This window comes from Chelonoidis abingdonii, chromosome 8 (assembly GCF_003597395.2).
Source record: "Chelonoidis abingdonii isolate Lonesome George chromosome 8, CheloAbing_2.0, whole genome shotgun sequence".
NCBI classification, from domain to species: domain Eukaryota; kingdom Metazoa; phylum Chordata; order Testudines; family Testudinidae; genus Chelonoidis; species Chelonoidis abingdonii.
The window spans coordinates 57,088,449-57,114,388 of NC_133776.1; the positions used below are offsets into that span (position 1 = coordinate 57,088,449).

General features: G+C 45.7%; 1 protein-coding gene across 5 annotated transcripts in view; it reads right to left on the reverse strand.

The window, feature by feature from the left end:
• The window catches only part of FARP2 (FERM, ARH/RhoGEF and pleckstrin domain protein 2), a 204,508-nt gene that overhangs the window by 138,566 nt on the left and 40,002 nt on the right, over positions 1–25,940 (reverse strand). For all 5 annotated transcript variants that reach the window (XR_012656392.1, XM_075068631.1, XM_075068632.1 and 2 more), the window contains one exon: positions 13,714–13,818. Coding sequence is in view for 4 of the 5 variants with exons in the window: in XM_075068631.1 (XP_074924732.1) it covers positions 13,714–13,818 (105 nt within the window). In the remaining variant the exon portion in view is untranslated. The remainder of the gene's footprint in view (positions 1–13,713; positions 13,819–25,940) is intronic.

The following is a 25,940-nucleotide window of genomic DNA, read 5'->3' on the forward strand; positions in this document are numbered from 1 at the left end:
GTTTGAAACCATGAAGGAACCACAGTGTCAAATGGAGTTTCTGGAGCTGCAGATGGAGAAGCCAACTGTTGTCCTGGGAGAACAGATCTGGTCTGTTGGGGAGAGTCCCTGGAGGACGGATGGACATGCGCAGAAGGTAAGAGTACCATGTCTATCTGGGCCAAGCTGGGGTAATAAGTATGACCTCTCTGATCTTGTGTAGAACCCTGTGTATCAGTGGAAAAGCGTACATGAGGGATTTGTTCCTAGGGATGTGGTCCCGAGTCCTGCTCTGGAGCAAAATACATGGCATTTGTGGTTCTGAGTTGTGGCAAACAAGTCTATCTGCTGGGCACCCCAATAGGAAAAGAGCTGTCAGAGTATTGTGGGACGCAATTCCCATTCGTGTTCCTTGGAGAAGAAGTGTCTGCTGAGTGTGTCGGCAGCAGTGCTGTGGCGATTTGTGTGTGAAGTTGTATGCACCAATTCCATAGCCAGATGGCTTCTGTGCCTAGGGAGTGTGATCGTGCTCCCCCCGCCTGTAGATGTAGAACATGCATGCTATATTGTCCATCAGGACACAAACGGATTTGTTCTTTATGATGGGGAGAAAGTGAAGGCAGGAGTATCTGACCGCTCTGAGCTCTAGAAGATTTATGTGCAGACGCAACTCTGATAGGGACCAGTGGCCCTGTGCCATGTGTTCCCCTAGGTGCACTCCCCAACCTATCAGAGAAGTATCCGTGGTGAGCATGAGTACTGGGGAGTATGGAGGGAAGGGGACACCCGTGCATAGCAGAGCTTTGGAGCAGAGCCCAGAGCAGCTCCGAAGCAGTAGAGCTGCAGGTTTTTGCCTGGAGCTGGAGCGGAGCCAGAGCACAGCTCCAAAGCCCTCATGCATAGGTTCTCTGGTTCATCCACCAGTGTAGGGAGGCCAATACGTTTGCTGGAGGGGTTAGCATCATACAGAAGCTCTGTCTGCTGGGTTTGTAGTTGGAGTTGAGCCAACCCTGAAGGCATCTGATGTGCAGCCTGACCACGAAGGTGGTAGCTGACATGTGACCAAGAAGCTGTAGGCAGGTCCGTGCTTGTATTCTGAGGCGAACAGAGAGCGTGCGTATGAGATGTGTAATAGTGAGGCTCTGGTTCAAATTGAGTCCAGGTGAGCTGTGATTAACTATCAGGGTAGATTTTTGGATGTTTATTTGGAAGCCTAGACTGTGGAAGAGGGAGATGGTAAAACACATCACTTAACGTCTTGTCATATGAACCGCCTTTGATAAGGGAGTTGTCTAAGTAAGGGAAAAGTATAATCCTGTGTTTGTGGAAGTGGGCCACGACTACGGCTAGGGTCTTGGAGAATCCTCCCGGTGAGGAGAGACCGAATGGAAGTACTCCGTATTGAAAGTGGTCATGTCCGAGTGTGAATTGTATGAAGCCTCTGTGTGCTGGACGAATGGATATGTGGAAATAGGCATCTGGTAGGTTGAAGGCTATGAACCAGTCCCCTTGTTCCAGTGTGGGTATTATTGTGCCCAATGTGACCATCTTGAATTTCTGTACACATACAAATTCGTTCAGTCGGCATAGGTCTAATATAGGCCTCCATCCCCTGCTTTTCTTTTAGGTCAGAAAGCAGTGGGAGTAGAACCCTTTTCCCCAAAGTTGCGTTGGTACAGGTTCCACTGCACTTAGCTGTAGAAGATGGGGGAAGGGTAGGCAGGCAGGATATGAAAGGGATGGGGTAACCTGACTGAACTATTTCCAGGACCCAGCAGTCCTGGGTGACCTGTTGCCAGACATGGTAGAAAACATGGAGGTGGTGGCCAAATGGACAAATAGGCAGCAGAATCAAGGGGTGGTCACGCAGACCCCCGACTAGCACTTCAAAATTGCTGTTTGTTTCCTGATGGGTGGAAGGCATCTGGCTGCACGTGGTTCTGTCTGCATCTAGGTCTGTTGTGATTTCTCACAATATCATATGGTCTGGGCTGGGGCCAGTGATATTGCTGTGCGCGGGGCCTCTGATAAGATTGATATCATTGTCTTCTGTGGAGGGACGGGTATATGCTCAATGTGTGCGGGGTGACCCTAGAGTCTTTCATAGCGTGAAGAACTTCGTCGTTTTTTTAGAGAAAAGTTTATCTTTATCAAAGTCTTCGACTTTGGTGATACTGGATGCAGACAGCCAGGAAGACCTGCTCATCACCACCACAGTTGTAGTAGTGCAGGCTGCTGTGTCCGCCACGTCCAGGGATGCTTGTAGTGCTGTCCTGGACACCAACTGACCTTCGACAAGGACAGGCTTGAAGTCTGCTTGCCTGTCCTCCAAGATATGGGAGGCAAAATCAAATAGCTTGTTGTAGCTATCATCATCACTTGCGAGGAGGGCAGAATAATTTGCAATTCTAAATTGTAGAGTGGAGGAGGTATAAACCTTGTATCCCAAAAAGGTCAAGGCGTTTGAGGTCCTTGTCTTGCAGAGTGGGCCAGTATTGTGGCTGTTTTGTTCTATGCGTCGCTGCATCCACAAGAGAGACGGGTTGCGGGTGGGAAAATAAGAAACCTACGTCCTTTGCGGGAACATAATATTTACGTTCAGCCTTCTTGCATGTTGGTGGAATGGAGGCAGGGGTCTGCCAGAGAGGATCACCTGGTTCTAGGAGGGCTTCGTTTATGGATAATGTGATCTTTGAGGGCGCAGAGTTTGGAGGATTTTGAGGAGTGTCCGTGTTGTGTCTCCTGGACTTCCTCCAAAGGAATGTCCTGGCTGAGTGCCACCCTCTCGAGAAGTTCCTGGAATTGCTTAAAGTGGAGGCATGAGGGCTTCTTGTCTGCGGCTGATGGAGAAGCAGGAGCTGGTAAAACCATGAAGGGTTCATAGCCCACATCTTCAAGAGGGGGTTCAGGAGCTCTAAATGTAGAAGGAGCTGTAGATAGAGGCACAGAATGGGCTTCCAGTCTGATGGAAGGGGTGTAAGGAGGAGTGGTGGCAGGAGCCAAGCAAGGGTACCACTGAGGCCAGGACATACGCTAGGAAAAGTGGAGCCCCGCCCATAGGGGGACAAAGTAGGGAAACTGAGGCTGGTTCTTGTGAGGTGCCATGCCTTGAGACAGATTTGGCTCTGGTGGCGGGGGGAGACTCAGGTGGGGAGAACTCTGCCTGCTGCTGCATGTCGTTCTCGCTGTCAGTGAAGGTAGCCAGATCAGGTGGCGAGAGCGGTTGTTCAAACAGTAAACGCTTTGTGTCAAGGAGCGGAGAGTCAGGCTCAAGGGCAATGGGGATATCATCCTGATGCAGAAATTGTTGCTGCTCCCTCGGACGCGGTGCTAGGGAGCGTGAGCGGCAGCTTGCAGTGACTTTTGTTTAGCTTTAGCGGGAGCCATGGGCCATTTGTAGGATCACTGCAGAGGTTCTGCATCTGCTACGAGGTAAGGGGCAGGCTCGGTGCCAACGTTCTTGTCGGCACGGGGGTGGAATGCGCTGCCAGCACCAGGTCCACCGTTGGTGCCGGCGGGACCGGTGCCGAGGAGAGCTTTCCACTGTGCAAAGTCGGGTCCCTGCCTTTGCGCCCTGCACGAGCCGCAGCTGAGGTGCTGGGGTGGTCAGAAGCACCTGGTCTTGGGGCTGTCAGTACCAAGCGTAAAGATCTTGCAGGAGACCCTTTACCCTTCTGAATGTGTCTGCACGGAGACATTGGGGCTTGCTGCCTCTTCGCCTGAGAGAGCGAAGCTGTGCTCCCAGTCAGTTCCGACTTAGCAGGGGAGCGTGAGGGAGAGGGTTTACTACCCATCTCTATAAGCAGCTGCAGAGCTTTCTCCATCGGGAGCATTTTTAGCCGCAAGTCCCTCTCACGACAAGCTCTAGTTTTCAGGTTGGTACAGTGGAGACATTTGGCAGGAACGTGTGTCTCGCCAAGCCATTTCACAGAGTGAGTGCCCGTCAGGCTCCTTGCAGGAGCCACATTTCTTAAAGCCCGGGGACCCCAGCATCATGGAAGTAGGATTGCCTGGGGTGGGAAGTCTCAACAAGAGATGAATGAGAGAGAAAAAGTTGTTTTTTGTTTTTGTTTTTTAAACTAACAAACTATTCTAAAGGAAGGGAGAGAACTGGGATATGTCTAGCTAACTATTTCTATTTCTTTCAGTGGCCAGGGAAGAGGTTAGCACTGTCCCAAATCCCGTCTTCAGCCGAGTACACTTGAGAAAGAATTGACAGGGGGGCGGGATGCGCGCGCTCAGGCAGACCCTAACGACACAGCAAAACAGCAGCTGAGTGCGTGCATCCCGACCAGGCACTGCTATCAAAGATCTCCGATCAACGGTGCCAAGACACACCATCACCTGGAGTGGAGCACCACAACGACAGCACTCGAAGAAGAAGTAGGTATATATCAACAACAAAGATATATTGCAAAAAACATTATGAGAAGTATAGTATGGAAGGAATCACGCCAGGAAAGGAGCACACTGTGCCCCCAATGCTGAAAGGAGTTGGCCATAGAACCATGTAGAAACCATACTATTGCACACAAACATCAAAAAAAGTGTGCGGAATTTGGGCAACTCATACCTTCAGATTCTCAGCTTTACATGTATGATGGAGGCTAAGCGCCAGCCCCCTCTTTCCCTTCCACATTTGGCCTGGCTCACTTAACTATGGTGATGATGCAAAGCTTGACTAAAAAGCGTGACTTCAGAGTTTTCCACAAAATTATTCCTCTTTTACAGCAAAAGACAGCATAATCCCTACATATGTGCACTAATATTTTTAAAGCGCTACCACCAATATAAACACTGAAAATACGTCAACAGCAGCAATGAAAGACATTAACTAAGCCAAATTACACCTACATAATGTTGTGTGAGGACTCTACATTTTGAGCTACTTAATTTTCACAGAGGGAGGGTATTACATCTTTAAAATTTATTAATTTTTGTCTGAAAATTCAAATATATGGGGCAGTATAAATAGAACAACAACAAAAAAAAAAGACAGTTACTCAGCTTTGTAACTGCTGTTCGAGATGTGTTGCTCATATCCATTCCAATTAGGGGTGCGCACTCCGCTTGCACGCTTGTCAGAAGATTTTTACCCTAGCAACACTCGGTGGGTCGGCTGAGGCACCCCTGGAATGGCATCCTTATGGCTCTGGATATATGCTCCTGCCGACCCAGTGCCCCCTCAGCTCCTTCTTGACAGCTGCTCCAACAGAGGGGAAGGAGGGCAGGTTTGGAATGGATATGAGCAACATATCTTGAACAATAACAGTTACAAAGGTGAGTAACTGTCTTTTCTTCTTCAAGTGCTTGCTCATAACTATTCCAATTAGGTGACTCCCAAGCCTTACCTAGGCGGTGAGGTCAGAGTGAGATGTTGCGGAGTGAATCAAATGCCGCATCATCCCTGGACTGCTGCATTATGGCATAGTAGAAAGCGAAGGTATGTACCGATGACCAAGTTGCTGCCGTACAGATCTCCTGAATGACTACATGAGCCAGGAAGGTGGAAGACGAAGCTTGTGCCCAAGTGGAGCTGGCAGTCAGGTATGTACCTGGGATGCCGCTAAGTCATGGCACGCATGGATACATGATGTAATCCAGGGCGAGATGTGTTGGGTGGAGACCGGTAGCCCTTCATCCGGTATGCCACAGCTACGAACATCTGTGTCGTCTTTCTAAAAGGTTTCGTTCACTCGATGTAAAAAGCAAGGGCCCTGGGAACATTTAGGGAGTGCAGCTGTTGTTCCCGTCGAGAAGCGTGCAGCTTCGGATAAAAAACTGGAAGGAAAATGTCTTGGTTGACATGGAAGGCAGACACCACCTTAGGAAGGAAAGTGGGGTGTGGTAGCAGCTGTACCTTGTCCTTACAAAACACCGTATACAGTGGTTCTGATGTGAGAGCTCTAAGCTCCTATACACGTCTGCCGAAGTGATAGCTATGAGGAAGCCTGTCTTCCAGGAAAGGTACAGGAGCAAGCAGGTAGCCATGGGCTCGAAGGGGGCACCCATGAGCCTGGAGATGACCAGGCTGAGGTCCCACATAGGGGCTGGCTGTCTAATTCATGGGAACAGGCGCTCCAACCCCGAGAAATCTAGTGACCATGGGACTGGAGAAGATAGAACGCCTATTCTCACCCGGACGGAAATAGCTGCCAGGTGCACTCTGATGGATGATGTAGCCAAGCCCAGCTGTTTTAAGGACAAGAGGAAGTCCAAGATGACAGGAACTGATGCCTGTACTGGGGTGTTATGATTCTGGGCGCACTAGCAGGAAAAATGTTTCCACTTGGCTAAGTAAGTGGACCTGGTAGAAGGCTTTCTGCTACCCAAAAGGACCTGCTGAACCAAGTGAGAGCAGCATAGCTCAGACTGATTTAGCCATGCAACATCCACACTGTGAGGTGGAGAGATTGCAAGTTGGGATGAAAGAGCCATCTGTGGTCTTGAGTGATCTGGTCTGGCCATAGTGGGAGTGGAACTGGAGTGTCCACTGACACATTGGGGCGATCAAGATCAGCCAGGCTCTGCCCCTGCGTAGATTGAGCAGGAGCCTGTGGACTAACAGGAGTGGAGGAAAGGCATAGCACAGGTGAGGTTTCCACTGTATTAGGAAGGCATCCGAGAAAGAACCCGGGGAGAGACCTTGGAGAGGGCAGAACACCTGGCATTTCCAATTGTCGCGATAGGCAAATAGGTCGATCAGGGGAAAGTCTCACTTCCAGAAGACAGAATGGATGACATCTGGGCGAACTGACCACTCGTGAGACAGGAATGATCTGCTGACGCAGTCCACTAAGGTGTTCTGGACTCCTGGGAGAAATGACACCACCAGATGGATCGAGTGGGCTATGCAGAATTCCCACAGACGAGTGGCCTCCTGACAGAAGGGAGACGACCGGGCTCCCCCTTGCTTATTGATATAAAATATGGCCGTTGTGTTGTCGTTGATGACTGCAATGCAACAGCCGTGAATGCACTGTTGGAATGCTTGACATGCCAAACGCACTGCTCTGAGTTCCTGTACGTTCATATGGAACGATGTAGCGGGGTGGTTACCCGCTCCTGCCCTGTGGGGTTTGAGGAGAGGAGAGGGCTGGGGCTGGGGCAGGGAGTAAAGCCCCGGCTGACTGGTGGAAGTGGCTGCAGCTGGGGCCATGCCCCAAACAGACTAACTGGGCCTTACAAGAATGCCAGGGGAGCCAGAAGCTCAAGACTCTCTCTCTGCTTGTAGAGGGAGAAGGGCCTGGCTGCTCAGGGAGCTGAACAGGGTATTGGGAGTGGAACAGGGCTGGGAGAAGGCTAGAGGGGCTGGGGAGCTCTGGCCTAGGAAAGTCCCACGCTGTGGATCAAGCCGAGCGCCTAAGACTAGTACTGGGGCTGCAGAGGGGGAGCCCAGCTATAGAAAGAGGCAGCAGGTCCAGCCCAACCTTTTCTGTGATGAGTGACGTATACTGCAGTTTGACCCAGGGAGTGGGGCTAGACAGTGACTGGCAGTAGCCTTACACTGAGGGGAGGTGAGCTTAGTGGGTGGGGGTTAGCAACCCAGAGAAAGGGCCTCGGGGTCCTGCAGTAAGGGAGATCATCAGCCTGCAGGGGGCACTCCGGGACACTGGAAGAGCTAATTCCCATGGATGACCAGCAGGAGGCGCCGCAGGGGCGAGTCCACTTGCTTACAAGGGATAACTCTCCTGCCAACCATAGCCCCTGTTTACGGAGGTTCCCGAGGTGGGTTCCCCATCCCAGGGATGATGCGTCTGTGACCAGGGACATGGAGGGCTATGGAGCATGAAATGGCACCCCTTCGCACACTACTTTGGGATCTAGCCACCAGTCTAGAGAGGTTAATACTCCTGGTGGAATGGTAACAACCGTGTTCAAGCTGTCCCGACTTGGTGGTAAACTGCTGATAGCCAGGCTTGCAGCAAACGTAGGCGTAGTCTGGCGTGCCTGGTCAGATTCGTGCAAGATGCAATGTGTCCCAGGAGACATAGGCATGTTTTCATGGTTGAGGTCGGGAAGGTTTGCAGGCCGTGGACAATGTTCGCCATGGACTCAAAGCGCGCGTCCTGCAGAAGTGCCCAGGCTAAGCCAGAGTTTAAGACTGCTCCTATGAATTCTATCCTCTGGGTTGGTACCAGAGTAGATTTCGTGATGTTGAGCAGTAGGCCTAGTCGATAGAACATGGTCATGGTGGTCTGAACATGAGACCGCACCTGATCTCTGGAGCGACCTCGAACGAGCCAGTCGTCGAGATATAGGAACACTTGAATCCGTTGTCGACGAAGGGAAGCAGCCACATCAGTCATGTACTTTGTAAACACCCTGGGGGCCGTGGAGAGGCCGAAAGAGAGGACGGTGAATTGGAAGTGCTGTTGATCGATCACAAAGCAGAGGAAACGCCTGTGCAGTGGTTAAATCGCTATGTGCAAGTATGTGTCCTTCACGTCAAGGGTGGCGTACCAGTCTCCAGGATCCAGGGAAGCAATAATGGTCCCTAGGGAAACTGTGTGGAACTTCAACTTTATCATGAATTTGTTGAGACCGCGCAGGTCCAGAATGGTCATAGCCTCCTCTTTGCCTTGGGGATTAGGAAGTAACGGGAATAAAATCCCCTGCCCTGCAGTTCTCTTGGAACCTCTTCTATCGCTCTGATAGCCTGGAGCGACTGTACCTTCTCTAGAAAGAGTTGCTCGTGAGAGGGGTCCCTGAGGAGGGATGAGGAGGGAGGGTGGAAAGGGGAAGACAAAACAAATTGGAGTCAGTATCCACTTTCCACCATGCGTAGGACCCAGTGGTCTGACGTTGTGTGGGACCACGCAGGTAGGAAATAGGAGAGGCGGTTGGTGAAGGGTGGAAAAGGATCCTGTAAGGAGACTGGTGCTCCATCCTTGGGCACACCTTCAAAAGTTTTGCTTGGGCCCCGCCGATGGTTTGTGGGGGGCCTTGATTCTGGCCCTTCTGAGGGCCAGATTATCTTCTCCTACCACCCCGTCCACGTCGTCTAGAGAAGTCCTGCCTTGGCCAAGGGGGGGATAGCATCTCTGTGGCTGCAGCCTGAAGGGCCTCCTCTGCGTTACCAGCGTATGCATGCCCAGTGAACGCATGATGGCCCGGTTGTCCTTCAGACTCTGCAGCCTTGAGTCTGTCTTTTCAGAGACCAGACTCTGGCCATTGAAGGGTAGGTCCTGGAGAGTCTGTTGCAACTCTGGTGGTAATCGAGAGACCTGCAGCCATGAGATGTGGCGCATGGCTATGCCCGAGTCCAGAGACACTTGCAGAGAGGTTCTGGCCACCTTCTTACCCTCCTCTACTAGAGCTCCAAACTCCTCTCTGGACACCTGTGGGACCAACTCTTTGAATCTGAACACAGATACTCACAAATTATAGTCATAACAGCTCAAGAGTGCCTGTTGGTTGGTCACCCTGAGCTGTAAGCCTCCCACTGAGTACACTTTGCGCCCAAACAAGTCTAGACGCCTAGCATCCTTCGATTTAGGCGCAGGGGCCTGCTGGTCATGGCATTCCTTCTCATTGACCGAAGCCACAACAAGGGAGCATGACTGGGTGTATGTGTAAAGGAACCCATATTCCTGAGAGGGAACTAAGTACCTCCTTTCCACTCCTTTGGCCGTCAGTGGAATAGAAGCTGACAACTGCCAGATAGTCTAGGCATTGGCCTGTATAGTCCGAAAGACGGGGAGGGCTACTCAAAATGGTATCTCCGCCGACAGAATGTCCACCACCAGGTGCTGTACCTCCACCACTTCCTCCACCTCAACATTCATATTGCGCGCCACTCTGCGGAGCAGTTTCTGGTGGGCGCGGAGGTCCATAGGAGTACGGCCCACAACCATAGTGTCTGCTACCGCCTCATCCGGCGAGGACGAGGAAGACACCTCTGGGGCCAAAGGATCCTGGGGGAGGTCAGTCATGTTAGCAGAGTGGGCCTGCAATGGCACTGGAGCAGTTGTCCCAGAATCCCCCAAGCGGGAGGGAGGGGGCGAGATACCGTCGCCTCTGGTACTTGTGGCTCTGAAGGAGCGGAACAAGAAGCCCTAGAAGGAGCCCCTTGGGCTTGATGGTATACCCAGGGGGTCCAAAAGGACCACTGTGGAGGTTCTTGGCCCAGGTTCTGGCCTTCTTCCAGCCACTGGCCTGCATCACTCTCGCTCTGGTCCTGGGCATAGAAGCCACCTTCTGAGCGTGTCGATGCAGAAGTAGAGTGGGACACCCAAGACTGTGCCATACGGGACGGTGCCGAGTCCCTCGATGCCATGCGGTGGCACGGTGCCGGAGACTGGTGACATGATGCGGAGCGGTACCGAGACGGCAAACGGTGCCTGCGGGCCTAGCGGTACCGCGAGCCTGATCTGGATCTTGATGGAGACCTCAGACAAGATCAGCCCCAGGATCGGTACTGGAATTGATGCAGAAAATCCGATCCGTACAGGCCTTATTGCGATTCAGACCTCCGCGAACCCGAACGGCGGTGTGAGTGCGACCGGTGCTGAGAACAAGATCAGTGCCAGGACTGCAAGCGGCACCAAGACGGGTGCTGGGACCACGACCGAGAACAGTGCTGTCCTGCTTCACTGGGCAGTCGCATCAGGGACGGCTTCCCTTTTGACAGGAGCATCCGCATCGGCGGAGCCGGGGTCTGATGAAGAACCAGCTCCATGAGTGCAATCAAGTCCCGCACTGTTAAGAAGGTCTCTGGTGTAGAAGGCAGTCCCAGCTCAACCACGGTGCGCACCTGGGAGCTCACAAGCACCGGACTCGACAGCCCTTGCGGTGCCGGAGTCAATGGTGCAGGAGCCATTACTCCAGCAACGGACACGGCTCTGGCTGCAGTGCGGGAAGCACCGGTGGTTGGTGAGACAACGAGCTGGAATCGGCCAGCACCTGATTGGAATACTTCTTCCTTTGACTCGGAGACAGGGACCGACACGGTGGAGATTCAGCGTGCATCTTTCAACGAGTCCAAACACGGTGCCGGACCAGTTGGTGCCGCAGGGGCACTCCACATCAAGGATGACGGTGCCGGATCCCGCGAAGTGGAAGGGACTGAGCTAAGTGCTGCCTCCATGAGGAGCGGTTTCAATCTAGAGTCACACTCCTTTCTGGTCTTTGACTTGAAGACCTTGCAAATATGGCACTTGTCTGCTTGGTGGGATTTCCTCAGACACCTTAGGCAGGAGTGATGGGGATCTCCTGTCGGCACTGGCCTCAGACAAGCCGAGCAGGGTTTGAAACCCAGAGACCCTGATATGGGCCTAGGCACCGGACCGGGGTAGGGGAGAGACCCCGCTCCCTTTCAGAAAGAAACGAATCTAACTACACTAACAACTACAACTGTGAACAAACTGCTAACTACTTATCACTAATGAGAACTATTAACATGGACTAAAGACATATGCGAGGGAGGGTGGAAAACAGCTAGCTGCGCTCCGCAGTTCCAACGACCATCAAGGGTGGTAAGAAGGAACTGAGGGGACATTGGGGCTGCAGGGGAATATATCTAGGACCTCAGCCGACCCACCAAGTGTTGCTAGGGAAAAATCTTCCGAAGATTGTGCAAGCAGTGAGCGCACACCTAATTAGACTCGATATGAGCAAGCACTCGAAGAAGAAACTATAAAATGTATCAGTCTGGAATATATACACTGAAGCTACAATACTGTGTAAAGATAATAAAGAAGAGTGTGTGTGGTCAATTCCTTCTCTTAAAACATGAAGTTGGTAAAGAAGCCATTCAAAAAGTTCTTATGCTTCTGAAGCAAATTTTGGGAAAGGAAAGGATTGAGTTCAAACAATACAAGCAGAATAAGGAAGAGGAGGAAAAAAAGCAATTGGTAATCTCTGGGCTGATAGCCCACAAGATTTAATTAATGTGATCAAACACCTTTACTGAGTAGAAGCATCAGTAAATGGATAATTTATTTTTATTTTGGGATGGAGGGGGAGCAAGATGAATCAGAGTCTCTTCTATGTATTCTTTCAAGTGACATATTTTGAAAACAACAAAGAGTTTGGTGGCACCTTAAGGATTAACAGATCTATTTGGGCATAAGCTTTCATGGGTAAAAAAAAACCTCTCTTCAGATGCATGTAGTGAAAGTCACAGATGCAGGCATTATGACAAGAGAAGAGAGTACCTCACAGTGGAGAACCAGTGTTGACAGGGCCAATTCGATCAGGGTGGATGTAGTCCACTCGTGTCATGGTACAATTCCCCACTCTGAACCTTAGCGTTCAAAAGTTGGGGTACCAGCATGAATTCCTCTAAGCTCAATTACCAGCTTAGAATCTGTAGCGCTGCCACCAACTAGGAATTCCAGTGCCTGGTACACTCTGGTCCCCCAAAAACCTTGCCCGGGGACCCCCCCAAGACCCAGCCCTCTGGATCTTAGCACAAGGAAAGTAAACCCTTTCCCCCACCATTGCCTCTCCCAGGCTTCCCCTCCCTGGGTTACCGTGGAAGATCACTGTGATTCAAACTCCTAGAATCTTAAACAGAGAGGACAATTCACCTTCCTCCCTCCTTCTCTCACCCCCTCCCAGACTCTCCCTGAGAGAGACAGTAATCCTAACACAGAGAGAAATTAGCCTCTCTCTCCCCCTTCCCTCCTTTCTTCTCACCAGTTCCCTGGTGAATCCAGACCCAGTCCCCTGGGGTCTCACCAGAATAAAAAAGCAATCAGGTTCTTAAACAAGAAAAGCTTTTAATTAAAAAGAGAGAAAAAACAGTAAAAATCATCTTTGTAAAATTTAAGATGGATATAGGTACAGGGTTTTTTAGCTATAGGCACCTGGAATACTCCAGGACCTATAGTACAAATTAAAAAATCCTTTCAGCAAAATACAAATTTTGAACTCCCTTTCCAGCCAAATACAACAACATTTGCAAAGAAAGAAAACAAACATAAGCTAACCTCGCCTTATCTACCATAGTACTTCCACTATTTTTGAACTGATAAGAGCCTGTATTAGGAGAGAAACCTGGTTGCAAACTGTCTGGTCACTCTCAGAACCCAGAGAGAAACACAACCCAAAAACTAACAGCACACACAGAAACAACCTTCCCTCCCTCAAGGAATTGAAAGTATCCTGTCCCCTGATTGGTTCATCTGATCAGGTGACAGCCAGGCTTACTGAACTTGTTAACCCTTTACAGTCAAAAGAGATATACAGTACTTCTGTTCTATTAACTTCTACTATCTGTTTATGACAACTCCCAACAACAGATGAGGTGGTGTCAATTCCAGGAGAGGCAAAGCTGCTTTTGTAATGAGCCAGCCGCTCCCAGTCCCTATTCAAGCCCAAATTAATGGAGTTAAATTTGCAAAGTTTTTTTTGGACAACAGGAATGGTAACATACAAAAGCCAGTAAGTGAACACTTCAACCTCCCTGGACATTCTATAACAGATTTAAAAGTAACTATTCTTGAACAAAAAAACTTCAGAAACAGACTTCAAAGAGAAACAGCAGAACTAAAACTCATTTGCAAGGTGCCACAGGACTCCTTGTTGTTTTTGTGGATACAGACTAACATGGCTACCTCCTGATATTTTGTGAAGTAGTACTTTGACCTGATTGATAGGTGAAGCAAATTATAGTATACATTCACTGGGATACTCTTACATGGAGTTCCAAACTTCTTTTGACTGTTAGGTGGCAGCATTCATCCAAGCCTTTTTATTATAATGAATTAATCAGGAACCATGACATACCCAATATGACTGGATGTTCTGGAACTCAATTCCAAAGTAGTCGGACTCAACCAAATTCAAATGCTTATAAACCTCTGTCAGCAACGTCTGGCCAGAGCACTTGGACTGGAAGAGTAAAAATAAGAAATAACAAGATTAAATATAATTCAAATGAGTTTATTACAAAGTGGAAACAAGATGTATTAACATTTAAAAGTGGTGGGAAAAAAAATGTTTCAAAATACTTTTGTATTATGGATCACTAATATTACTGTAGCATTTAAAAGCCCCAACCAGCATTAGGCTCTGTACAAACACACACAACTCAGTTAAAATAACTAGTGGGTATTTCAATAAATTAGCACAAATTTTGCTATATAACTTGGAGATGCAGGTCCATATCCTGAGGTGTACTAGCCCTCTAATTCAGTGCACCTGAAGGGGGAGAGGCGAGATCATTTTAAACCAGAGTTGCTGGAGGCCAGTTCAGCCACTGGCCATAAGTATAATACACCGCTACCTCGACACAACACTGTCCTCTGGAGCCAAAAAAAATCTCACTGTGTTATAACGCAGTTTCACCTATATTGATCTTGGCTTGATCTGACGGAGTGCGTAGCCCTGCTCCCCAAGCACTGCTTTACTGCCTTATATCCGATCGCGTTACATCGGGGTAGATATAGGGTGCTCTAATTTATCATTGCTTGCAATGGCACAAAGTTGGCTATACTGAATGAGAATTCACCCTCAACAAGGAAATCCTCAGCTGGCAAACTGAGGCAGCTTTAAGTCCCCCTTGTATTTCCAGAGCAATACAATGGAATTTAGTGGGGCCAAAGATATGGCCTCTAATGTAGATTTGAAAAGATTCACAAGTTGCTGGTCCACTAATGAGCTGGAAGACCCACACGAGTCCCTCACTGACAGAGCTAGAATACGGGCTCTGCAATGGAGAATCTCAGCTCTCATTTCTAGCTTTTTTTTCTTGCAAGGACATCCAGGAAAACACACAATATGGTTGCTAAGGTCTTAAGCTATTCACACCTGGACTCCACTTTTGTGTCAGGAAGCTGCTGGAGTCTAAAGACCTCCATCTTTCTCACATTTGCTGAGAGTGTAAAATTAATTTGCAGCATCCCAAAGAATCAGCTCGTTAACTCTTCCCACAAATTTTATATCAATTTTGCACTTAGAGACAAAAACCATGGATACAAATTGATTATGTTAAGTGGGAGGAAGCAGCAAAAAAATTCATAACCTACCCAAAATCCTGAAGTTGGACCTACTTGTTCAGATTTTCAGCTCTCAGTCGGCTCCCACTATTGCATGACTAGCAGCTAGCTGCCTTTCGTAAATTCCCCCATCAGTCAATGCATCTAGATTGCATGAGGGATGCTCCACATGGTGGGTATAGGGATGAGGAAACTTACAGCTCCAGCAATACAAAGGGAAAGGAGATAAGGAAAGAGACAAGACTAAGCTGAAGCCACATGGGGCAGAAGTTCTGTAGCCACTGAAAACCCATCTCCCTCACTGAGCTAGGTCTACCATGAGACCCAACTAGGAGAGCTTACACACTCAAAAACCAAATGGAATCTATTCTCCAGCTGAGTATCTAGCTCACTAACAGAGGGAACCTGACTCACATCCAACTAACCATCTCAAAACCAGATACTAGGACTACCTGCCTACCACCACTGCTGTCAGCAGAGGCCACAGTACAAATCATCTGTCAACATCAATGCCGATGGAAAGTAGCCAAATAGAAGAGCCACCTAAAGGAACCTACATGATGGAAGGACAAGGGACAAGCAAGGCAGGGCAAGAAATACTTTTACCTTGGGGGAAGGGGGGAGAATTAGAGAATGATTAGTTATGGGAGTGAGGAAACTATGGAATACATACATTTTTATTTAATAAGGAGGAAGAGCATGGAACTAATGGATTTCTGGATGGGGTAGGGATGTATTTTACCTTGGGAAATGTATGTATGAATGAATGAATGAGGTGGAACATTTTTGATGAAGCACTTTGTTCAAATTTTGGCACTGTGCTATCACTGTGTAAAACACTAATACAAACTAAATGAGAAATGGAAACTCAAACCACAACCCTGACCCCCGATAAAGTGTTTTCTAGCAAAAATAATTCTAGTTTTTCCCTGCTTATTAATATTTATGTTCAAGACTCAGTGATAATGATCAGTTTCTCCTTCAGTCCAGATTTCAGCAGGTAATTCTGGTACCGTGAAGGAGAACGTCCAATATGCCCTTGATAAAGTATGTTAATTTAGGCTTGGTAGTGAGATTTTCCAGTTGAGTACCCTAAAGGAATTTGTATTGTTCAAAAAAGATTGTGTATACTTGAATGAGTCAAATCTCTGGATGTTCATATGATTTTGGTTAAAAACAAAAAGTATTTCTTCACACAACGTACAGTCAACTTGTGGTACTCTTTACCAGAGGATGTTGTGAAGGCCAAAACTATAACAGGGTCAAAAAAAGAACTAGATAAATTAATTGAGGATAGGTACATTAATGCCTATTAGCCAGCAAAGGCAGGGATGGTGTCCTAAGCTTCTGTTTGCCAGAAGTGATGAATGAGCAACAGGAAATGGATCATTTGATGATTATCTGTTCTGCTTATTCCCTCTGGTGCACCTGGCATTGGCCACTGTCGGAATACAGGACACTGGGCTAGAGAGACCTTTGGTCTGACCCAGTATGGCTTTCCTTATGTTCTTATCCTTATCAGAATGGAAAACTACTTCAAAAGCGTACGTTTACTGCCATTTTAATATGTCGGTCAATTTTATTTATTCAGTGCATTCTGCATATAAACAATTTTAAGTAAATAATTTGAAGGATTGTTAAATTATCTGGTTTCTTATATCTCTTCTTTCAGTGTCTTGATCAGTAAGTTTAATAGGCAACAGGAAGCTAACTTCTATTTAAAAACTGTTAAATTCAAATATAATTACTAATTATAGTAAGGCAGAATACAGAAGATTATAGGTAAAGAATCATGCTGTTTGAATGTTTTCATTGTCAAGTTTGCCTTACTGTAGGAATCCCTCTCTAAAGCTTAGAAGGCACTATCATACTGAAATCTAGTCAATTTCAAAACAAAGCGGAAAACCATCAGGTACTAAACCTGCTCCCTGTGTTCCCCAGTCTTTTTAAAAAAGAAAATTATCTTCTTTTTTTCCTATTTCCCAAATACTTCTCTCCCTCTCCATATCTTGTGTGAAAGACACTCACTCACAGGTGAAAAGTGACCAACTTAACTGACTATTCAGGGAAACAATAAAAGTTGTCAATTATATAAAGTACTATCAAATTGCTAAAAATGAAAAACATGGAGAAAAATATTTCAATTAAAGTAGTCCTGGAGTTACTAGAAACAGCACTAAGTAAAAATTCAGATAGCAATGTGACCTTTAAGTTGACCGTGTCTCCTTTAAATATAAAATGTATCAAAGAATGTTGCATTTACAAAGAGTAGTATTAAGTAATGTGTTGAAAATGAGTTGCAAAGCTTGGGATCTAACAAAGTATTTCATTATTCTTTGTTTCAAGTTCTGTGGGAAAATTTTGCCTGGGAGAATTTGATTTAGTTTCTCAAGTTGTTTGTTGCATTTACCCATTTCCAGTTCATCTGCCAAGACTCCTAAGTCTTTTGATTTTGTAAATTTCATAATTAATTAGATTTTGTATTGTCAATTTAATATCGGTTATGCCTGCATAAGAGCTACACCAGGCAAGTTCTCTTAAACATGTTCTATAATGTGCTTAGAATTTTGATAACGTAGGAAACGGCGTATATGAATGAATACTCGATTCTTTAAAGGACACAAACATTTCAATAGGAATTCCTCATTATGGCACACGTCCAATTCTGAAATTGTCACATTCCCTATGCTCTGCCAAGAGTCTACTACAACTGACATCACAGATTTGTTATAGAAGTTCATAAAGATTTCTGTAAAAGAAAAATAAAGTGGCAGGTAGATCAAAGGATATGGTGCTTCAGCTGTAGACACAATTACTTACTTTTAATAATAAAATTCATGTTCCTAAAGGAAATAGAGTCAGGATCATTGAGTAAAATTTGTATAAACCTGAATATTCAGTTCCAGCAGCTCCCATTGGCCTGGAGCAGTGAACCGCAGCCACTGGGAGCCGCAAATCGGCCAAACCTGTGGACGCAGCAGGTACACACACTGGCCTGGCCTGGCCCGGCTCGCCAGGGGCTTTCCCTGCACAAGCAGCAGAACAAGTTTGAGAACCTCTGGTCTAAGGGATAAGCAACAGAAAAGTAATGTTCCGTTTCTCCTACCTCTTTTGGGGCCAGATTACAATTATTTGGGGTTGTGTATTTGGTCAGACCCCTATTATTACTTAAATATTATTCTACCTATATTTTCACTTTCAAAAGTATTCTCTTCCCCAATGAGTCTGAAAGAAAACAACCTGTTGCTAACCTAAACAAAGTACAAACACAAAACATTTAAACCTCCCTCCAGAAGATTAACCTCCATAGCCTTAACAAATTATTAGGGCTGTTGATTAACCACAGTTAACTCACACAATTAACTCAAAAAAATTAGTCACGATTAATCGCAGTTTTAATCGCACTGTTAAACAATAGAGTACCAATTGAAATTTATTATATATTTTGGATGATTTTCTCCATTTTCATATATATTTTATTCTGTGTTATTAAAATCAAAGTGATAAAAAGAAATAAATATTTTTCAATTCACCACATACAAGTATGTAGTGCAATCTCTTTGTCATGAAAGTATGTTTAAAATGTAGATTTTTTGTGTGTGTTACATAAGTGCACTCAAAACAAAAATAATATAGAACTTCAAAGCCTACAAGTCCACTCAGTCCTACTTCTTGTTCAGCCAGTCGCTAAGACAAACAAGTTTGTTTACATTTACAGGAGATAAAGCTGCCCGTGTCTTATTTACAATGTTATCAGAAATTGAGAACACGCATTTGCATGGCACTTTTGTAGCTGGTACTGAAAAGGTATTTATGTGACAAATATGCTAAACATTCATATGCCCCTTCAATCTTCAACCATCATTGTAGAGGACATGCTTCCAGGCTGATGATGCTCGTTAAAAATTATATATATATATGCATATGCATTCATTAAATTTGTGACTGAACTCCTTGGGGAGAATCGTATGTCTTTACTGCATTCTGCCATATATTTCACGTTATAGCAGTCTCGAATGATGACCCAGCACATGATGCTCATTTTAAGAACACTTTCACTGCAGATTTGACAAAACGCAAAGAAGGTATCAATGTGAGACTTTTAAAGATAACTACAGCACTTGACCCAAGGTTTAAGAATCCAAAGTGCCTTCCAATATCTGAGAGGGACAAAGTGTGGAGCATGCTTTCAGAAGTCTTAAAAAAAGCAACACGCTGATGCGTAAACTACAGAATTTGAACCACCGAAAAAGAAAATCAGCCTTCTGCTGGTGGCATCTGACTCAAAGAATGAAAATGAACACGCGGCAGTCCACATTGCTTTAGATTGTTATCAAGCAGAACCCGTTATCAGCATGAACACATGTCCCCTGGAATGGCGGTTGAAGTGTGAAGGGACATATGAATCTTTAGTGCATCTGGCACATAAATATCTTGCAATGCCAGTTACAACAGGGCCATGAGAATACCTGTCCTCACTTTCAGGTAACATTGTAAACAAGAAGCAGGCAGCATTATCTCCTGTAAATGTAAACAAACTTGTTAGTCTGAGTGACTGGCTGAACAAGAAGTGGGATTGAGTTGACTTGCAGGGTCTAAAATTCTACATTGTTTTATTTTTGAATGCAGTTTTTTTGTACATATTTCTACATTTGTAAGTTCAACTTTCATGATAAAAAGATTGCACTACAGTACTTGTATTAGGTGAACTGAAAAATACTATTTCTTTTGTTATTTTACAGTGCAAATACTTATAATCAAAAATAAATATAAAGTGAGCACTGTACACTTTGTATTCTGTGTTGTAAATGAAAACAATATATTTGAAAATGTAGAAAACATCCAAAAATATTTAAATAAAATGGTGCTCCATTATTGTTTAACAGTATGATTAACTGTGATTAAATTTTTTGTTCGCATGACAGCCCTACAAATTACCCTAGTGATGGCCACTTGTTGCCTGGGCAACTTGCCAGAAGTCTACGGGGACAGCAGCAGCAAAATAAAAGGGTTGAGAGAATGGACTGTGATAGAGCAGCTACCCTTAAAAGAAAATTCTTTCAATGATATGAGGAACCTTCCGGTAAAGTTGTCTGTTAGACTCCTAGAAAATGATGTTGTGAATACCTCAGAATAAAATAACAAATCCACTTTTTTATATTCAAATACCAATTATAACTAGCAGCCTTAATCAAATACCGAATAAAAATAAGCAACTCGCAAGACTTTATGACAGCCCTAGAATCTAGGAAAGGATACTGCTTCCTTTAATATATAGATACCAGAGACATACTGGCAGCCACTGCACCTCATGAAACTAGATAAAAAATGCTGTTACAATTTTGACCCTGTGAAGAATTGAACATTTTTAGTTTATGTCATAAAAGCCAATGGATTAATGATGTTTCAATAACTAATGGAAAAATTTGAGCTCAGTTATTTTCACCTATAACAAATACCTAAAGCATAATCCTGCTCCCACTGAAGTCAATGGCAAAATTTCCCTTGACTTCAATGGCATCAGGATTTGACCCTCTATTGGCAAGTAACAGAAAGAAGAACCTAGGACTCTTAGCCACAATCTATTAACTAGAGTTATCAAGCAATCATGATAAATCAAATCACTCATTTCAAATCTTTTCAGAATTCTGTATGTTTGCCCTTGCCTTGGTTGAGATCTGTTGGGCTTATCTGAAAGACATTTCAAATGAGAGGATACCTGACATCTGGCCAGAATGTTTTAGGAAGAGTGAGTTTTAGTGGCCTTGAGTACAGAGATGAGTGACACACCATACATTAGTTCAACATTTCCAACTGTGTATTTGAGACTCAGTTATGTCACAAATGTAAATACCAGGTCGGGTCTTTCTTAACCACTGTTACTAGAATTATTGGGATGTAGATATTTTGTTTCAAATAACTTGCAAACCAGAAAATTGGATTAATATATCATCATCTCGAATGTTGGGTATACTTTGCTCGCTACACTCTCTCTCAAAGTAAGGAGTGTAACTTGTATCCTTAGCTTAGAAAAAAAAAGGGTATGTTGACAAAATGGACTGACACAGAGGCCCCTTCATTCCACAGATGGATTTCTATGCTTGGACATATCAGACACCTTCCATATAATGCCTACATAGACCTTCATATGACTCATTGGAGTTCTGAATGCAAACATAATGCAAACAAATTCCACAACCTGTTTTGTATGCCCTTTCAGTCTAATTTATTTCTAATTCTGATGACACATTGTGGACCTTATTTAGGGTTGTGTCAACCTCGCTTCAAGATGCTACTTTTTAATTACATATTTTCATATGCAGTTTGACAACAATTAAATAAGTATTTGAGAGTATTTTTGTGTTTTCCATTAGACAATGAGAAAGTCTCTCATACTAAGCATTTCAAAACAAAAAAATCAGAATAAAAATTTTTAAAAGCAAATATTATATGTTTCAGTTACAATTACTTGTTAATAAAAATGAATAGGACATAGTTTTGGTGATATTAAGATTCACATTGTGTGCAATGAAATTATGCCAAAATGAATGTCAATCACATTTTCAAATGAAAAAATTACTTTTCTCTGAATCAATTTCACTTGTAAGAAGCTGCTCCAGCTGAAGTTTTGACAGAACTTTATCCCAAAATAATAACTAATTAAAGCAGGTTTTTCCTTGGGAGTATCCTAGACATCCAAGCTCAAGCTTTCACTACTGCACAGGCCAACACTTTTCTTCAAACCTCAACGCCAATACCCCATTCAAAAATTTTATAAAAAAAAAAAATCCCCTCTCACCCCTCTGGGTGATATGTGTCTTCCTCAACCTCGGGTCCTCTACCAGAGGCCTTGGAATTTGAGGGTTCTGCGCAGTATCTTAGCTGTTCCTAGCACTGCACTCTTCTGGACAGAGAGCTCTGATGTTGTTCCTGGGATCTGTTGGAGCCACTCACCCAGCTTACGAGTTACAGCCCCGAGTGCTCCTACCACCACTGGGACCATTTTGGCCTTCACTTTCCACATCCTCTCTAGTTCCTCTTTCAGGCCCTGGTACTTCTCCAGCTTCTCATATTCCTTCTTCCTGATGTTGCTGTCACTTGGCACTGCTATATCTATCACCACCGCTGTCTTCTGCTCCTTGTCTATTACCACGATGTCTGGTTGATTGGCCAGTACCTGCCTGTCCGTCTGGATCTGGAAGTCCCACAGAATCTTAGCCCTGCTATTCTCCACAACCTTCTGTGGAATCTCCCATCTGGTCTTGGGAGGGTCTAGCCCATACGCTGTGCAGATGTTCCTGTACACAATGCCAGCCACTTGGTTGTGCCGTTCAGTGTATGCTGTTCCTGCCTGCATCTTACATCCTGCCACTATGTGTTGGACTGTCTCTGAGGCCTCTCTGCACAGTCTGCACCTTGGGTCCTCTCTAGTGTGGTAGACCCCTGCTTCAATGGATCTGGTGCTCAGTGCCTGTTCCTGTGCTGCTATGATCAGTGCCTCAGTGCTGTCTTTTAGTCCAGCCCTTTCCAGCCACTGGTAGGATTTCCCAATGTCAGCCACCTCAGCTATCTGTCGATGGTACATCCCATGCAGGGTCTTGTCTTGCCATGGCACTTCTTCTGCTTGGTCTTCCTCCCATGTCTGCTGCTGCCTCAGGCATTCTCTCAGCAGCTCATCTTTGGGGGCCATCTTACTGATGTACTCCTGGATGTTCCGGGTTTCATCCAGGACAGTGGCTTTGACGCTCACCAAGCCCCGCCCGCCTTCTTTCCGGCTGGTATACAGTCTCTGGGTGTTGGACTTGGGGTGGAAACCTCCGTGCATTGTGAGGAGCTTCCGGGTTTTCACATCGGCAGCCTCCATGTCCTCCTTTGGCCAGCTCACTATACCGGCAGGGTATCTGATGACCGGCAGGGCGTATCTGTTGATGGCGTGGATCTTGTTCTTCCCACTGAGCTGGCTCTTCAGGACCTGTCTTATCCTTTGGTGATACTTGGATGTTGCTGTCTTCCTTGCCTCCTCATCGTGGTTTCCATGTGACTGTGGGACGCCAAGGTACTTGTAGCTGGTCTGTATGTCTGCTATGTGGCCCGCTGGTAGTTCCACCCCATCAGTCTTGACTACCTTCCCTCTCTTCACTACCATCCGGCCACACTTCTCCAGTCCGAATGACATCCCGATATCCTCACTGTAGATCCGCGTCAGGTGGATTAGCGAGTCGATGTCTCGTTCATTCTTAGCATACAGCTTGATGTCATCCATGTAGAGGAGGTGGCTGATGGTAGTTCCACTCCTGAACCTGTACCCATATCCAGTCCTTGTGATTATCTGGCTGAGGGGGTTTAAGCCTATGCAGAACAGCAGCGGGGACAGTGCATCACCTTGGTATATGCCGCACTTGATGGCCACTTGTGCAAGCTGCCTTGAGTTGACTTCCAGTGTTGTCTTCCATAGTCCCATTGAGTTCTTGAGGAAGGTCCTTAGTGTCCTGTTGACTTTGTATAGCGCCAGACATTCACAGATCCACGTGTGCGGCATTGAGTCGTAGGCTTTCCTGTAGTCAATCCAGGCTGTGCTCAGATTGGTCTGTCTAGACCTTGAGTCTTGGGCGACTGCTCTATCTATGAGCAACTGGTGTTTTGAGCCTCTGGTGTTGTTCCCAATGCCCTTCTGAGCTGTGCTCATGTACTGGCCCATGTGGTCCTGTAGCTTGGCAGCTATGATGCCTGATAGGACTTTCCATTTTGTGGGGAGGCAGGTTATTGGCCGGTAGTTGGCCGGTTCTGTCCCCTTGCAGGGGTCTTTCATGATCAGCACTGTCCTTCCTTGTGTTAGCCAGTTTGGGTGGGAGCCTGCTGCTAGCAGCTGGTTCATCTGTGCTGCTAGGCGTTCATGCACTGCTGTTAGTTTCTTTAGCCAGTAGGTGTGGATCATGTCTGGTCCAGGTGCTGTCCAGCTCTTCATGTTCTTGACCCGCTGCTGGATGTCTTCTACTGTGATGGTGACTGGTTTCTGTTCTGGGAGATTGCTGTGCTCTGTTCTCAGGTCCTGCAGCCACTTTGCACTGGTGTTATGAGTCTTGTCTTTCTCCCATATGTTCTTCCAGTACTGTTCAGTTTCTGCTGCTGGTGGCTCTGCTGTTATTGTGTTGTTGCACTGCAGTTGGGAGTACACCTTGGATGGTTCTTTGGAGAACAGGGCATTTACTTTTTTGGCCTCTGCTTCTCTAGTGTATCTCCTTAGCCTGGTAGCCAGTGCTGTGAGCCTTTGTTTAGCAGTCTCTAGGGCTTCAGATGGAGTCAGGCCCTTGTATTTTTTCAGTAGCCGAGTCTTATCCTTAATCTCTACACCCTTCTGTAGTTCCACCAGCTGACTAACTTCTCTCCGAGTCGCCTTGATCTTATCCTCCAACCTCATTTTCCAGGGTGGGTACATACTGTTGTTCTTCTTGATCGTGTAGCCAAGCATCTCCAGGATTACAGAGGCTGTAGCGTATACCAGTTCATTGGTTTGAGTTATGGTGGTAGTAGGGATTGTCATGAGGGCTCTATTGGCATCTTCTAACATACTAGCTGATGGTACTTCTCCACTGAGCCTTGGTAATCGGTCTCGAGGATTGACTGTAGCTAGTTTCTCCATGATCTTATGCCTCATATCAGCTGCTGTGCTCTGCAATGGAGGGGGTGGCAGTGAAGTTTCAGCTTCAGGTGTGGGCTGCACATCCACTTGTTCTTCCAGGTCTTCTTGAGTCTGGGATGTAATGTGGAGTTGGTCTATCTCAAGCTGTGAGAGCAGCTTCCTCTTTACTATGTTGAAGCGTTGGGTAACTAGCTGTTTCTCAGTAAGTGTGGATGTAGGTCTTTTGTCCATCCATAGTCCCCTCATACGTTTCATATATCCCCTCTCATTAGGTCTACTGTTGTAGTAGCATTCCATCAATTCCAGGTTCTCTTGTCTCGTCCATGAATGGTTTGTTCCAGTAGCCCACTTATCGTCAGATTGTCCTGGTTCCTCAACATCTGGCGCGGACCTTGTTAATCCGGGCGACGTCCGAGCCGGCATGACTCTCCTAGTTCGTGTCACTCTCATATTTGAGGTAGGCAGGTGAAGCGTTAGGGGGTCTTTTGCCCAAGGACCCCTACTGGAAAGTTGGGAACCAACCAGGATTTGAACCCCGGTCTCTCGTATCAAAGGGCGGTCTCCCGTATCAAAGGGCGGCGCTCTTAACCACTATGCTATCCAGTTGCTGTATATATATATTCCAGAATTCATTAGTGCATCTGTTATTTACTTGGGTTTGTTTTATTACTAAATAAAATAAAAATTAAATATTAAAGTTAAGATATTTATAGAGCATATGTCCATGTAGTATTTTAGCACTTAAAACATGTACAATTTTAGAGCATTCTCCATTCAGAACATTAAGGTACACACAGTTTTTCCATCTCTTCTCTCAGTTTGAGAATGCTTCGCATATGTGTAAGAGCTTATAGTTCTCCACAGTCTTTAAAGCAGGAAGGCTATAACAAAGTTGTTATGGACATCACTACAAAAGGAAAAGATAGAAAACAAAGTAATAATTTGGTGCTGCACTGTGGGGAGCCCACGTTATCCTGAGAACACTTTTTTCCTAAACTCACAAAAAGTCCGACAAAGTTATCTAGTAAGGAAAATATTGTACTGTGCATGCTCAATAAGTTATTTTCAAACTGTCCTAAATTGTATCTAATTTTTACAAATCTAGCAAACCACACATTAATGAGTTAAGTCTAAGAACAGGTAAAGTTTGGCTTTTTAAGAACTAACCTTTTTAGAATCATGCTCTCAATGACTGAAAAAGACACCAAATAACTGTAAAGTGCAATATGGTAAGAGAACTGTGCACCTGAAAACAGCACCTTTCCCCTCCACAGATCAGATTCCTGTCATAGGTTCATATCATAAAATAGGTCCTACCTGCTTTATCACAAAAGTAAATTCTGTCACCTCTTTTCCACTCCCCCACCCCCAGCATT